This window comes from Nicotiana tomentosiformis, chromosome 1 (assembly GCF_000390325.3).
Source record: "Nicotiana tomentosiformis chromosome 1, ASM39032v3, whole genome shotgun sequence".
NCBI lineage: Eukaryota > Viridiplantae > Streptophyta > Magnoliopsida > Solanales > Solanaceae > Nicotiana > Nicotiana tomentosiformis.
In genome coordinates this window covers 91,751,751-91,767,422 of record NC_090812.1, presented here as the reverse complement: position 1 = coordinate 91,767,422, position 15,672 = coordinate 91,751,751, and the positions used below count along the sequence as shown (strand labels likewise).

General features: G+C 32.9%; 2 protein-coding genes across 4 annotated transcripts; one reads left to right on the top strand and one right to left on the bottom strand.

The window, feature by feature from the left end:
* Window positions 1–1,174: 1,174 nt before the first annotated feature.
* LOC104087956 (nitrogen regulatory protein P-II homolog) lies at window positions 1,175–6,367 on the bottom strand. 2 transcript variants are annotated; one of them, XM_009592553.4, is made up of 9 exons: window positions 6,049–6,367; window positions 5,908–5,953; window positions 5,725–5,752; window positions 4,130–4,217; window positions 3,970–4,037; window positions 3,482–3,551; window positions 3,162–3,231; window positions 1,648–1,683; window positions 1,175–1,565 (listed from the first exon to the last, which is right to left on the bottom strand). In XM_009592553.4, the coding sequence occupies exons 1-7, from the start codon at window positions 6,236–6,238 to the stop codon at window positions 3,167–3,169; spliced, it is 555 nt and encodes a 184-aa protein (XP_009590848.1). In that variant the 5' UTR covers window positions 6,239–6,367; the 3' UTR covers window positions 1,175–1,565; window positions 1,648–1,683; window positions 3,162–3,166. The 2 variants fall into 2 exon arrangements, with proteins under 2 accessions (XP_009590848.1, XP_009590847.1); XM_009592552.4 differs by lacking the exon at window positions 3,162–3,231 and having other exon boundaries at window positions 6,049–6,365.
* A 2,135-nt stretch (window positions 6,368–8,502) lies between these two features.
* On the top strand, window positions 8,503–14,192 carry LOC104087957 (GDSL esterase/lipase LIP-4-like). Of its 2 annotated transcripts, none has more exons than XM_009592555.3 (5): window positions 8,503–8,924; window positions 11,234–11,419; window positions 11,505–11,662; window positions 12,886–13,150; window positions 13,257–13,511. In XM_009592555.3, the coding sequence occupies exons 1-5, from the start codon at window positions 8,615–8,617 to the stop codon at window positions 13,361–13,363; spliced, it is 1,026 nt and encodes a 341-aa protein (XP_009590850.1). In that variant the 5' UTR covers window positions 8,503–8,614; the 3' UTR covers window positions 13,364–13,511. The 2 variants fall into 2 exon arrangements, with proteins under 2 accessions (XP_009590850.1, XP_009590849.1); XM_009592554.4 differs by lacking the exon at window positions 13,257–13,511 and adding an exon at window positions 13,859–14,192 and having other exon boundaries at window positions 8,505–8,924.
* Window positions 14,193–15,672: the final 1,480 nt, after the last annotated feature.

Genomic DNA, 15,672 nt, shown 5'->3' with positions numbered 1-15,672 from the left:
ATAGTAAGGTTTTAGTTGCTGAGATAAAATAATTATGATTTATATAATTTTATCGAAACGTGTGTGGCAAAGAAAGCATTGCTAAAACATAAAATTTAATAGGGCAAATAAATTACTATGAAAAGTTATTGAAATTCACTGCGTGTGTATGTGCATATTAATTAGACATTTTATTTATAATATTTAATCCATTTTAAAGTTCTAAATATTTATACTTCCTATATAGTTTAAAAATATTCAATAAATAAAATTTTAATTTTTAAAGTCCTAAACATTAGTAAAATATTTAAATTATATTTTTATTCAATATGAAATTTATTTTAAAGAATAAAAAGTCAATCAACATTTCTTGTAGAGGTTTCGTGCTTTTATAATATAGATTTAGGCTTTTACGATTTAGTATGATTAAATATGCTATCAAATAATTATTTTGGTTGCTTAATTGAACATGGATTAATTATATTATATGACTAAAATAAGAATTTTCAAAATGCACATTTAATTGTTCCATGCTAAAATAATTTTAATGTAGACACTATTGTATTAAAAAAAATTAATTTAATACGTGATTTCATATCCTCATAATTCAATTTAATTAGAAATCAATTCAAAGCACCGTATAAAAAGTTCTCATCTATTTTCAATAAGTATAATATATATATAAGGTAAAGTACTTATGAATTTTTTTGCTTTATCTAGTCTAATAAGGAAAAATTTTATATGCAATTGATTTCAACGTCCTAAATATTAGGAAAGTACTTGAATTACAATTTTCGCTAAGGGTCGTCGTGCTTTTAATATATTGTAGTATAGATAGATAGATAGATATAGATATATCTTACTCTCCTTTTTAATAAAAAAAAGTCGCATTTGTATAATTTAGTTTAAATCACAAAATTCAAAATCTTCTTTACAATTTTATATTTCATACTAAAACACTAATAAATGAAGGGGAGAGACTAGAGAGATTCCTTTGGAAAGATGAAATCCAAATCATGTTTTTTGCACGCTGCTCTGTTTCATCTAAAGAAATCCTATTTCTTTCAAAAGCTTAAATAAACTAAAGTATCATTTACACATTTAAATAATTAGGATAGAGGGCGAACAACTACAGAAACTAGCTACCAACTTGAATTCTGAAACTAATATGATATCGTGCTATGTTCTCGACCGATTAAACAAAATATATGAACATAGATTCAACTACAGCAGAGGCATACACAGATCTTTTGAAATGAGCACATCCACGGTAAAAGGCACTGTCCGAAAACTCAGAATAGCCTAATGTAAGCCAGAGGCTACCAAGCTTAACTAACCTGAAATTAAAAGGACTTTCCTGCAAGTCTAATTTGTAACTCTTAAACAAATCAAGAAGGTAAATGACATAGTCCAACCTATTGACAGCATTTTTCATAGTGATAAAATGAAGCTTAGAGTTTCACAGATAAACACATAACAAAAGATGGTACGTTTAACGTCAACCGAGCTGCATCAAGAAGTTGACACAGACGAAGATATATCAGCATGCCCTCCCACCATCCTCTCTGCCTTTTCTCCCCGCTCCCCTGAAATGGTGTGAAGTTAAGAGGATAAGTCAAGATGCAGTGACAATTAAGTAGCACTTGTAATGCTCTACAACATGCTTACCAGTGCGAACTCTTATCACATCAGAGATGGGAACTACTGCAAAAGCAAAATAAAAGTAATTCAGCATATTCTAGAAATCTCCTATCACAATGACGTCTAACATGTTTCTTGTTCTTTCGGACCCGCATGAAAATACAAACATCAAGAAAGAGAAAAACTAGACAAGATAACTCGTCTATGATGAGCATAAATATTTTTTAGATCTGAAGATTATGCTTCATTAAATCCAACTCCTATGCTTTCCTGAGCTGAGGGTTTATTGGAAACAGCCTCTCTATCCTCACAAGGTAGGGGTAAGGTCTGCGTACACACTACCTTTCCCAGACCCCACGGTGTGGGATAAGATTGGGTGTTGTTATCGTTGTTGTAAATCCAACTCCAGAACACTGTCTCCCACCATGAATACAAGATATAGCTGAACAGCAACAATTAAGATCAAAGAGATGTGTTTTTCTTTACATTTTTTTTTTCTACCAGAATCCATGGCACACTTCACAGTAAACAGTAAGCCAGAGTTAAAAAGATGTATAAGCTGTGTATATGACTTTACTAGAGAGATCCACCGTTATTTACCAAGTTCGACTAACTACCTATACAACACATATTTACTCACTCCGCTTGCTTGCTACAGGCCCCCTTCAATGAGGAGGCCATTGGTACTTGGTGAAGCTGCAAGCAGCTTGTATCTCCTACAACTCCTACCAAGTTCATCACATACTGATGTTCCTTCACCAAACCACAAGTCTGAAAATAGTCTACGCAGTTCTGAATTCTATAATTCTGATGATGTACATAAATAAGTGTGACACAGCCGTTTCCATTGTAAATCCATCCTATGTTCTGGATAAGTCATCTTCTACTACTGGTTTACAGAAATATCATGTCTGCAAGCTTACTGTCACAAGATGTTATATGGCATTATCGTTTGGGACACATTCCTTATTCTAACATGAAGCATATCTCTTTTTCCTTTTTCCACGAATATGAAGCATATCTCTAATATCTCTCTATGTGGCAGTGACAAGCAGTTCCATGTGATATTTCTCCTATGGTTAGACAGTCTAAATTGCCTTCCCCATGAAACTTGAACTTATCAATAGCACCTTTGACAGTTCTAATTGATTAATTGGTTAAGCAGTAGAAGATCATAGGACTCATTAACAGTATGAATCGCTCAGTGATAAGCCAAAGGTTGGAGGCTATTTAGTCAACCAACCATCTTAGCAGAAGGGTCTCTTGGTATTACTACTTAATATTAAATGTATTAGAATTTCAGAATATTACCAGCTAATACAAAATTTAGAAACAATAACTATCTAGGCTAAATCTTATCATAGAAAAAGCCACAATTACGACATGTGTAACATATTTTCTAAGATTCCCCTATATAAGCCCATGTTAGGAATGACCAATTGGAGATATTCTTTCAAGTCACAACTAGACCAGAACCAAAAGACGAAGAAAAATGAAAAAAGGCTTCCTATATATAGAAACAGTTAAAATATCTATACCACCTTTGTCATTGGAATATAAATCTTTGCCAGATAGGCACCAGCACAGAATTTAAAAGGCTTTGAGTTCCACCTATCCCAACAAAGATTGCAACATTACAAGGAAAAACATGAGATTCATTGAGGAGAAACTACCAAAATAGTAGGCAGTAGCCTCATTAAAGAAACTTTAACTCGTCAAACTCAAGCCTGGTTGGAGAAATCCCAGCACAATTATAAGCATGAGTTGGCTATCTTTTTCTTTTCTTTTTTTTTTTCCTTTGGGTCTTTTCTTTGGTGCAACATAACTGTTGAATTCCAGGGTTATGAAAAGAAACACTTACAGAAGATCTTCCCGTCACCAATTTCACCAGTTCTTGCCTCTTCAGTTATCTTTGCTATGACAGCTTCAACCTAATACGGCAGTACAACAGGCTAGATCAGGGCATCATTCAAAAGCATGGGAAGCTAGATCAGAAAAAGTTAAATGGAGGAATCCAAATATAAACCTTTAAAAATTTAAGCAAAATGATAAGTCACATCACCAAAATTCAGGACTAAAAACTTAAGGGTCAAAAGAACAGTTTCCCTGAACAATTTCGGGGTACAGGTTTGGGATGACCATTATTTTGGCAAAGAAGGCTCCATCCCACACAGGAAAACTGAAATAATTTCCCAAAGGATCAAAAATTTTGTATGAATATATATGTGCGCACACACACACACACACACACGCACTATATATATATATATATATATATATATATATATATATATATATATATATAGTGCGTGTGTGTGTGTGTAGGCTTGCAGGAATTTAGTCCAAAACCTGGTCTTTGCGCACAACAATCTCCATCTTAACTTTTGCAAGAAACTTGTCTTCTGAGAATTCGGAGCCTGCAAAGAGCAGATATATCAAAGGCTCAAAGCCTCAGAATTGCACAACAATGCTCAATAAGGAGCAGCTAAATCAATGAATATGTCCATACCAGCTTGTCTCTCTGTCAAGCCACCTTGAGCGCCAAATCCACGAACATCAGAAACCGTGATGCCACGAATGCCCATTTTCAATAGTGACTTCATGTTTCAGAAAGTACAAGTAAAGGCACCTTTTAACTTTGAAGGAAAAAAGTACAGTACTGAAATACCTTACAGGAAATTCTGAAATGAATTCTAACACGTTCTTAGAAAAATGTGGACTCTACTGTACAAGGCTATATAATTGGCATTAAGTCTGTTCCTCTTGTATATCCTTTCAACTTATAAGTCACAAAACCTCCCACCTTCAGAATAGAAATCACAGAATCTACAAAAGATCAATAGCAACAGGGGTGCTATGTGTCAAGAACGTACAAACTAATGAACAAATGTGCACACTGATAACCTCTTTGAAGGACACATCACAAGAACCAATGGAATTTGAATTTGCATGTGAAATTTGTGAATTATATTGCTTTATGGGATAGATATCCATAGAAACAGGGTAGAACTGCCGCGGAGAGAACGAAACAATAAATTTATATCGTTCACAAGACTAGGTCTTTGCTCTGGTTTGACTATGAACTATGAGAAAGATTAGGAAAATAAATATTAACCAACAACAATTAATATGGCTTATCATTACAATACTTTTCAGAACCTAGATGGCACTGAAAAGGCAAAGGGATTAACCCCTGCAAGCGTGCCTATCAAGGTACTTCCAGATAATCTCCTACACTCGTGTCATTAATGAGTCAAAGGGCAAAGAAGAACAAGTATAAGACTATAACCAAAAAAAGTGGAAATGTGGGTAAGACAACAAAGGTTTGCACCTTTGACGAAGTAATAAAATGGTGTTTTAGACGTGGGGTCTAAAGTATCTTTCAAATTCTTGATACAAACACGCAGGCATAGCAATCAACATTCAAATGCCATAGATCTTGTTAAAGTAGATCACGCCTAGTCAAAAGCTTCTATAATGGAAAGCTACTACATCAGATTTTTAGAGTCCATCTTGCATGAAAAAGCAGTAACAACAACTACAGACATTCTACTGTGTTAAGCAGACTTATCCGCTTTTTAACCATAGATCATGAAGGCTAATGTTACTTCCATCATTTTATAGTTTCTTAATTTTGTAAACGGAATTGAAGTGCTGCTGGAAAACATATTCTCCTTCCAGAATTGATAAATGTCATTTTACGACATAAATCCTCAAAATCTTTGTAAATCTTTTCAGCTTCCAGATATAGATTTTAGCCTACATTTTATATTCAGTGTTCATTACTAGTTAAAATACTAACTCAGTCTTTCTGAGCTTTGCAAGCCTAGCCGGCCCCAACTCCGATAAAGGAGTAAGCCTGTAGTAGTTTGACTACTAGCATAAAAATAGTCTAACTACAACAATTCTTCTGAATATTGAATGATGCTAGCCTTCTAATGCTTACATACAGCCTAAATAGAGCATATTGATATAGACAATTCATATAGCTGACCCTAAATAATTTCGTATCGAGGCTTAGCTGATTGATTGAATACTACCTAATTAACAAAACTAAAATCAATTTGTAAAAGCAGCATGCACATGGCAAGTGCTAGTCCTTACCGAAGAAACCTGTTGAATCCTCCATGGTCTGATTCATTCCAAATTTTGGCAGACGTATTTGAAATAGGCAAAAAAAAAAAAAAAAATATCATGCAAATTACAAAACCGCAGGGAGAACGGGAAGAGGGTAGAATAAATTAAATAAAACAGAGAGTAGTCCATAAGAAAAGTGAGTTAGGTCACCTTAAGATTGCTTCAATTTTGTAAAATTTTGAATCAGGGACATAATCTGAAACAGAAATAAACCAACGTACCATTAAGAAATACTCTAGAAACTGAAAAATCAATTCAGTAAATGGGGAGGGGCGGAGGTGAAGTTTTGACCTGGAGAGAGCTGGGCTGTGATACGTGGACGAAGAGAAGCATTTCTGGTACGTTTGAGGGTGAATTGAGAAGGGAATAACGACTTATTGCGAATGGAAATGGATGCAATGTGGGGAAATTCTAGGAAAGGATAAGAAACTGAAGGAAGGGAAGTGTTGGATCTAGAAATGGAGGAAGACGCGGACGCCATTTATGGAGCCTCGTAGTGAAGCAGAAGCAGGAATTATCGATGAGATCTACGTAAAATGGAAAGCACAGAATGAAGAAACAGTGCAAACTGTTTTTTAATTATTTAATTTGTTTTCCTTTTTTTGCTAAAATTCAATTTAGTTAGTTCAATGTACAACTCCATGCCCATAGCCATAGGTCTTAATCTACACCTATATTGTTGACATGTATTTAAATAAGATGTACCAACACCTAATTTTTCAATAAGCCGTAATTCAAATAATCAAATTTGCGTGATTGATGTCCCAATGTTGCTGGTATGTGATTGAAGCCTTTTCTTACCACGCTCTCTTTATCAATTATATAAATTAGTATGTTAATTGTTAAATTTCAGATATCTGTCCTCCTTCTAATACCTCCATCTCAACCCCACACACACAATCACCCAAGCAATATTAACTTTTTTGAAAAAGGTGTATTTTAATTCTCTTCCATACTCTTAGCCCACAACCAATTTAGTCCAAGCCGACGAAGAGTTAGCATAAAGAGTATACATGTCTAAGCTGAATTATTATCGAATAAGAAATTATGTTTAATAACATGTTGCATGAAATTAATCTTTCCTTCACATGAAGGACGAAAAGCAGGAAGATTGAAGAGTCATACCTGCAAATATTACTAACTATAGATTAATATCTCATCTAAATGTTGGGTCATTGGTGATCACATACAATGGTTCTTGAAATTGCTTCCCTTGCAAGTCAGATCGAGCTTGCCAAGTGAACGTTTAGGGCTAGAACTTTTATGTTAACTATTAGTCGAATTCTTCGTTGTACATTTCTAATATCTACTCTTAGATAGTTTTTTTTTTCCATTTTTCTCTTCTCTGTTTTAGAGTATTATGTGCGAGGCACGTATATATATTATACATTAACCGGCTATTTTTAGTTTAACAAATTAGGTGAGCGGCTATTTAGGTTAATTCTTCTTTTTAAAAAGTTTATTATTCAACTCATTTTTAATGGATAATATAGATGAATAACTATTTTTTTATTCATTTTACCACCACTGATCACGGAAAACACAAGTTATTTTATGAGCTCATGAGTCATATCGAGTCACAAATATCTTGCTAGAGATGTCTTATTAAAATTGGCGTGTAAGAGAAATACATTATGAGTTGGCTCAGTAGTCCAGTTGACCAGTAAAAATAAATATGGGCAAATTACACATTTGGTCAGTCAGTCAGAAATAATTATATCCGTTAGTTAAATATACAAAAATATATTAATTATGTATTAACTAAGTATATTTTATGTATAATATTTATTAATATACAAAATAATATATATTTCGCCACCTATTATTTTTTGGGAACAACTATAGAATGTAGTTTTCCAAAAAACTTATTGGTAGCCAATGTCCGGTTATTCTGGAAGAAATAGCCCGGTGAGCCGTCTAGACCTTGTGAATCAAAGTTATTATCGCGAAAGTGGTTAGCAAAAACACTGAATATGGGAGTAATCTTCATAAAGCAGCATAGGACACTCTTATTTGTCATAACAGATAATTTATCTTATTTTAACGATTATGAATTTCATATTTTAAAAAAATTCACTTGCAAATATCCTTCGAGTAACGTGTTAGAGTAAAATATTTCTTACATAACTGTGTATATAATTTAAATTCAATAAAAATTTAATACAACAATATTTACGTAAAATGAATGAAAACTTTTTATCTGATTAAAAAAGAAAGCTATATTTGGAGGGGCAATCTAAGTGCCCTGGCAAATTAAAAATCGTGGTCTGATTTGGTAGCCTTTTGCTTATTTATGCCATTAGCTCTATAAGATAGTATTTCTATTCTTGATTAAATTCTCAATCGTTTATCAAATAATGGAAGTATTTATACCTTGCAACAAATTTGCGTATTAAAGAAACTCCATGCAAAGAATTGTTAGTTGTTACAAGTTAATACTCAAATCCATCATTGAGATTTCTGACTTCTTGAGGAAATTTTTTAAATGCGTTTGAAATTCTAATTAATACCAGTGGCGACCACTCATAGATTTTAGTGGAATTGTCCACTTGTCCACGAATTGGTTAATTATCTAGGAAATTGTGTAAAAATTCGCTATGCAATCTCGTGAACGCAAGTGGACAATGTCAATTTAAAATCATTATTCTGTCAATTATGATTCTCCTCAACAGTTGTTAAAAAAAAAAAAAAAAAAAAAATAACCTAAGACCATATTTCCACTATATATACCCATTATATGTGAAGTGCTCTCTTACTCCATCCATTGCTCCACTTCGTGTGAAAAAAAATCAAGTAATTTAATCTCATTAGTGTGTGCTAGGTCCTTGATTTTTCTATATATTGGCTCTATCATAAGATGTGTAATATACTCAGTTATAAAAGAACGGAGCAAGTATATATGAAGATGAAAACTAGTAGTAGAACAAATTCTACGTTTGTATTATTTGCTTGTTTTTCGATGTTGTGCATCTCTCAACTGGCCAACGTTGTTGTTTGTGAGTGTAGCAAAAATATGGTGATTTTCAATTTTGGAGACTCAAACTCAGACACAGGTGGTTACGCGGCTGCCCATGGAATCAGATTTGGATTTCCAGATGGTCGTACCTTTTTTCATGATCAGCCATCTGATAGATTATGTGATGGACGAATAATTCTTGACTTCCTTTGTAAGCCTTTCTTGCTCTTTTTCGTAAAACTTGTTAGTTCCTGAAATTCCAATTTATCTAAAGTAGCTTAAATTGGAGTTTAAGAAAGAACCAAAGTTATTTTGAATTTGTGCTTTAAACATGTCGTAATATTTGTGTAACCATAAAAATTTCTATTAAACATGAAACGATGAGTTTAAAGTTAAATTGTTTTCACATATAAATATATATTATTCTTTTTCGACATCAATGCATCAAAATTACTTGCTTCCAAGTAAAATGTCTCTGCCATATGCAACTAGTAAACCGATATTTGATTTCTGTCCCAATTTATGCGACTCTTTTTTTTTAGTTAGTCCTCAAAAGAATGATATTTTTTTATTTAGTGATAATTTAATTTTATTCATTTTATCCTTAATGAAATTATTCACAACCACATGAATATTTGTTAGATTACAAGTTTCAAAAATTCTTTTTTCTTTTATAATTAAACTTCTTGCCCAGTCAAATATCATCACATATATTGGTTTTATGCGGAGTTTTTCACGTCACTCTTCACAAGCAATCCTTTAACCCGTGAAAGTATATACCAGGTAGGTAAACAATCAATATCCCTCAGCTTTCTTAGAATAGTTTTGATCAACTCATTCAAGAAATACTGCTGGAATTTCTTTTAAAGTTAGATACTTTGATCTTTTCGGGAAATACTCAACATTCTATTCCGTATGTGCATGTGTGAAAGTGTAATTATATTTTGGAAATCATTACATCCAAGCTGCATGATGCATATAAATTTACAGACTTCTGCACCAAAAACAATTTTTAGGAATGAGTTTAGTTAGTTTTAAGAAAAGATACATTGCAACTTGACTTGCATCCACTTCCTTAAGTTTCTTTTGGCAGTATTCATATTTGTGTACATAACAAACTCTCTTTTACCCCCCGCGAAACAATATGGTAAGAAAACATTCTACTTTCGTTTTCTTTAAATATATACACTACTACTCCATCCGTTCACTTTTAGTCGTAGAGTATTCTAAAAATAAAATTTTATTTTTATTTGTCACTTTTCGCATATTAAGAGAAAAATAATTTATTTTTCTTGTTTTGCCCTTAACATTAATTATTCATTCCAAATCATTTTTCAAATCCATTAAGACTATACACCAATTAATATGAGTATCATGCTAAATTATGCACTTTATTTATTATTTCTTAAGGGGTGTGCAAAACCAAAAGTGGACAAGTAAAAGTGAACGGAGGGAATAGTACTTTTAAATATTGCGGAGCCAAAATTTAAATTTTATTAGTTCTGAAATTTAAAACGAGGACTTCATAATTAATAATTAAATTCTAAATTAAGTATATACACATATTTAATTAAATATTGAAAATAAATACACTATTTGAATAAAAGTTACACTATTAGATTTACCAAACTCGCATTCAGACTTTTTACCTCCGCCGTACTATATTTACTTAGACTATATTTTATTTTTGGTCGAGCCCGTGAATAATATCTCGGTACTGTCAATTCTCCATTCTTACGACCACATATGCAGCCTGCATGCTTAGTTTTTAATAACAAATGGTTTTATAATCACTTCAACTACATAGAGGTGAAGAATATTTATCCGTCAAATGTTTATAAGAGTATTATGTAATATCTTCAAATTTTAAATTGTTGAATAATATTTTCACGGAATCTATATCTCTATCGTGAATAGGGGTGTTAAATGAGCAAATCATACTATTTTTGGGCGGGTCAAAATGGGTTGAGTCAATAAGTGGACAGGTCATTAACCCGCTCAAAAGTAACTTGAGCTGAGATGGACTGGGTCAAGTTGGGCTAAAATTTGGGTCATAGGCCAATCCGTCCAACTCTTACTAAGCTTTAATTGATGTGTATTGTTTTCTTATGAATTGTATATCTATCAAATAAGACTTTTTTTCTTTTGTTATGGTCATATATAATATATCAAACAAAAAAAGTTATTTTTAAAATATTTTAGCAATGTTACTCATGAATTAATTTGTTTTTAGCAAAACTTTAAATGAACTGAAATAAGTTAGGTTAAGATGAGCTACGTTCAACAAATGGGCAGGTCAATAACCAACCCAACCTTGAACGGACCAAATGAGTTTGGGCTAAAATTGGCACTCCTAATCATGAATAGGATACATGTTTATATTCAAGCCCCTAAGGCTCTTTGTCTCAACATGAATGAGAGAGTAATGTGGTTATTAATAAAATACTAGCCAAAATCATTAGTCAAAAGATTCAGTGACAAACGCTAACTATTTTTCTTTGGTGTGATACATGCTGACAGGTGAGAGTCTGAACATGAGTTATTTGAGTCCATATCTGGAATCTGTAAAACCAAATTTCAATAACGGAGTAAATTTTGCAATAGGAGGTGCAACTACACTCCCTAAAAATGCTTTATTTACTCTGAGTACTCAAGTTCTTCAATTTATAAGGTTCAAAGCGCGGTACCTTCAGTTACAATCCAAAGGTAATTTACTACTAGTATATTGTTACGTATTTACTCCCCTTAACCTCAATTAATATGCTAATTGTTCAACTTTTAATTTGACAAGGTCTGAAAGACTTGGCTGAAGAAGATTTCAAGAATGCAATTTACATGATAGACATAGGACAGAATGATATTGCTAATGCATTCTCGTACCTTTCACAAGCTTCTCAAGTTCTCGAAAAGATCCCTTCTTTCATATCTGAGATTCAAGCTGCAATCTGGGTGAGTCTTTTTTCCTTAGGGTAAAGGTCCCAATTTGTCAATAACATCCAAAATTGCTCAATTTTTTTTCTATGCTACATAGGGGTGTATATGGTAATATGGACCGGGTTGGTTCGGATATTATCAAAACCAAACCAAACCACTTATATCGGTTTTGATTGGTTCGGTTTTGTCTGATTTTTCGAGTTTTTTTGTTACATGAATATTATTTTAATTTTGCATTATTAAAGTTATAGATAAAATTTTGATAAGTGAATATATGTTAACTAAAAATTAAAAAAAAAAATAACAAACATATGATCTATTAAAGTGATCTTATGGGAGAATTTTTTTTAGTAACACATAATAGTTTATTTTCTTAGTCGTCTACCAATAATTTTTGGTTGATGTACGCTTTCAGGGTTAACCAAATTTAATAATTAAACATAAAAATCAATATGATACCTAAATAATAATATGTTATATGTAATTTTAGATTATCGAAATACCACTTCAAAACATATAATAAATCTTGACATATGAATATGAAAGAACAAAGAGATGATTGCCGTATTTCAATAACACATAATAAAAAAGTGATACAATCTATTGTTTAAAGTAAATAAAAATGAATGCACTTTATAGTTCTATTAAATATTATATCCCATGAGATGATCTCAAATATTTCTAAATAGCTTTTAAATAAAATTTTATATAAAGTCCTAAAATTATATATAAAAAATTATATATTTATATATCGGTTTGGTTCAGGTTTTTTTACTCAATATCAAACTAAATCAAACCAAACCTAGTCAGGTTTTTTAATCGATTTGGTTTGACTTTTCGGTTTGGTGCGATTTTCATTTGTCCATTTGTTAGCAAATAGTCTCATATTTTTTCTTCTTATTAAAAGAATTCCGGCGTAAAGTAGGTGGACTACACGTGTCCAAATTTTCAAGAAAATTAAAAAGTATAAATTTACTCCTTAACTTTTTGACTATCGTTCAAAATTACCCTCAAATTGGAGTTCCATCCGGACTTAATGACAAAAAAATGAGATTTATCCTAATGGTGGACGTAACATGAGACCAAAAGTCTAATGGAAGGCAAAAATCGCCCAATTTCAAATAGTACACAGGCTAATTTGATCCTTTTCTCTTTTCTTTTTCCCCTCGTTAACCAAAGTAAATTGAGTTGTTGATTTATGATCTTCCCCATTAACTAAGAAAAATTGATTAATGCAGGGCATATACAATAACAGTGGGAAGAATTTCTGGGTTCATAACACAGGACCCTTGGGTTGTTTGCCACAGAAGCTTGCCACAAGAAATGGGAGCAATTTGAACGATTATGGATGCATTAAGTCTATGAACGAAGCTGCAGATGCATTTAATAATCAGTTGCGCGCTCTTTGTGAACAGCTGAGGCTCCAAATGAAAGACGCCACCATTGTGTATGTGAATATTTATGCCATCAAGTATGACCTCATCGCCAATTCTAGCGCTTATGGTGAGCTTAACTTGTTTATTTGAGGATTTCTACGCATTAATTGTTGCACAGGAACTAGCACAACACAACTTTTTGAGTAGCCCTAATTATGAATTATACGTCACAGGATGGGTATCAAATTTAGAGCATGAAAATATAATTGGGCCCAGCTTTAAATGGATTGGGCTGGGTATATATCCACTGACGGATCAGAATGGCGATAGCCCAACATAGCCATTTTAAAGCTTGGGCAAATTTGAGCTCCATCCATATATAGCCCAAATATTTTTGAGGAAACTTATCAAAGCATTGAAAATGGGCTTTTTTGAGTTTCATTTGCGTGATTATGTCATGATAAATAAAGAAAAAGCTCTTAGTAGTTGATTTGGTATGTAAACAAATAAAGAAATTGAAAATATTTTAAGTTGGGTGGATTGGATTATAACAAATAAAAAATATTTTTATTCAATCCATGTTGAACGGGTTATAACCCAATCCATTGATCGATTCGACCATTTAAACCGGCCTAAATGTAGCTCAATTCACTCATTTGACACTCCTAAGTCGCAAATACATAACAAGCATTGGTTGATGAAGTGTCCAGGCAACTCTATTTGAACTATACATATAGTAGAATAGTACTCCAATATATTTAAAGAATTTATTTTTAAACTAAGTTTGCATTCTGCATTTACTGATTACAAATTCTAAATTCGTGTGTGATAATAGGTATTCAAAATCCATTGATGGTGTGTTGTGGTTATGGTGGTCCGCCTTACAACTATAATTCCAACATAACGTGTCGCCAAAGTGGGTATAGTTTGTGTGAGGATGGCTCTGCATATATCAGCTGGGACGGAGTTCATTACACTGAGTATGCTAATGCAATTGTTGCCTCCAAAATACTCTCTACAAATTATTCTACTCCTCCTCTCAACTTGAATCACTTTTGTACCTAGAAATTACTACTAGGTTTTCAAACTCCATTGATGATTTACCATTGACTTCGAAATGGTTAATTCCGGACTTGAGATTAAAGGGTAACTGAAATTATTTTTGTTGACCTCTCCTTTTGATCGTTCAGTCATTTCATTCACAATTTGGTAAAATTTTCGTATTAATTCTGTTAGGCATCAAAGATGCAAAACCATGCAACAAATCAAATAACTTTGTCAAGTGTATCCACACAAAAAGAAGAAAAAGAAGAAGAGATATTGCAGTCTCAGCGTGTCGAAATTTCTTGATGGAAGAAATGTTGAATCGATCTTTAATTTCCATTCCAAATTAATTCAGGTTAGTCCTATATATTGAACATTAAATAGGAATTGCTTTAACGGAAATGAAAAGCAAGATATAGTCTGGCATTGGATTTTGCTTCAGATCTAAATCTAACTCTGGGAGAGAAACTTATTATGTACAAGTTCCAAAACCCTTTCAGGGTGCCACTGCTCGAGCTCCCTTGCCTCGATATTTAGGACAAAAGACTAATCCAACACATGTGGCCCCTTGGAGCAACTTTTTTCAAGATTCCTTTTTCCTACTGAATTTTGAAAGAGGAAGAAATTAAACAGTATAGAAGCACTAATTAATAACCATTTATACCATTTATATCCACGTTCTAACAGAAGCCCCAAAAAAGAAGGGCACAATCTGACATTGGCAATGTTTGACAAAAAAATATAATTTTTGGCTAAAACAATTGTATTTATATAATGATGGGTTAAACTTAGTTAATAATAATATCTCTAGATGTGAGTTTCAAAAATGTGGCTGACATTAAATAGATCTGGTGGTCGATTGATAACGTGTATTAAATATTCTGAAAAGTCTGAGCAATAATGGAGAAATAACTAGCAATAAATAACAATAAATGACATTTAAGTAAATATGAGAAGTGATTCACCCAATAAAGGATGAACTAGATGATTGTTCCTCCTGACAATGATGAGTGACAGACAAATCCTAGAATGTTCGAATTATTCTCGGATCTGATGGAAAAGTATGGAATAATATGAACAAGAATCTTGATAAAAAGGTGATGTTTGTATCTTTACAAGAGAGAGAGAGAGAGAGTCTTTTATCAAAAGTCTGCTATTATCAAAAGAATGTCACATGCCCTCATTTATTGTCTTTTTTCCTATTTATATGGAACATATCCTTAACAAACCCTAATAGTATAAGTGCAGAGAATATCCACTAGAATATTCTCTTTGATATCCTATTCTAAAAACTAGCTGTTACAACTCTTTCTGTGGTGCTCGACCTCAACCATTGTTGACACCTCGACCATGAGTCCCGCTGTTTTCTGGTCGACCTCAACCGACTCTTTTCTCAATATTACCTTGCCCTAAATATTCTGGGACAGATTTTGACCTTTATAGTTAGTCCCTCCGCTTATTGAGGCCGGCCTCAGACGACCTTGATGAGCGGTTTCTGTTTGTTGTGGTCGAGAAGATTGGACGAGTGGGTCGAGTAGTGATGTTTGAGACGAGCTGACGACGCGGCCTTTCGTGGGCCGTAACTTTTGGGGTTACGTCGTTTCT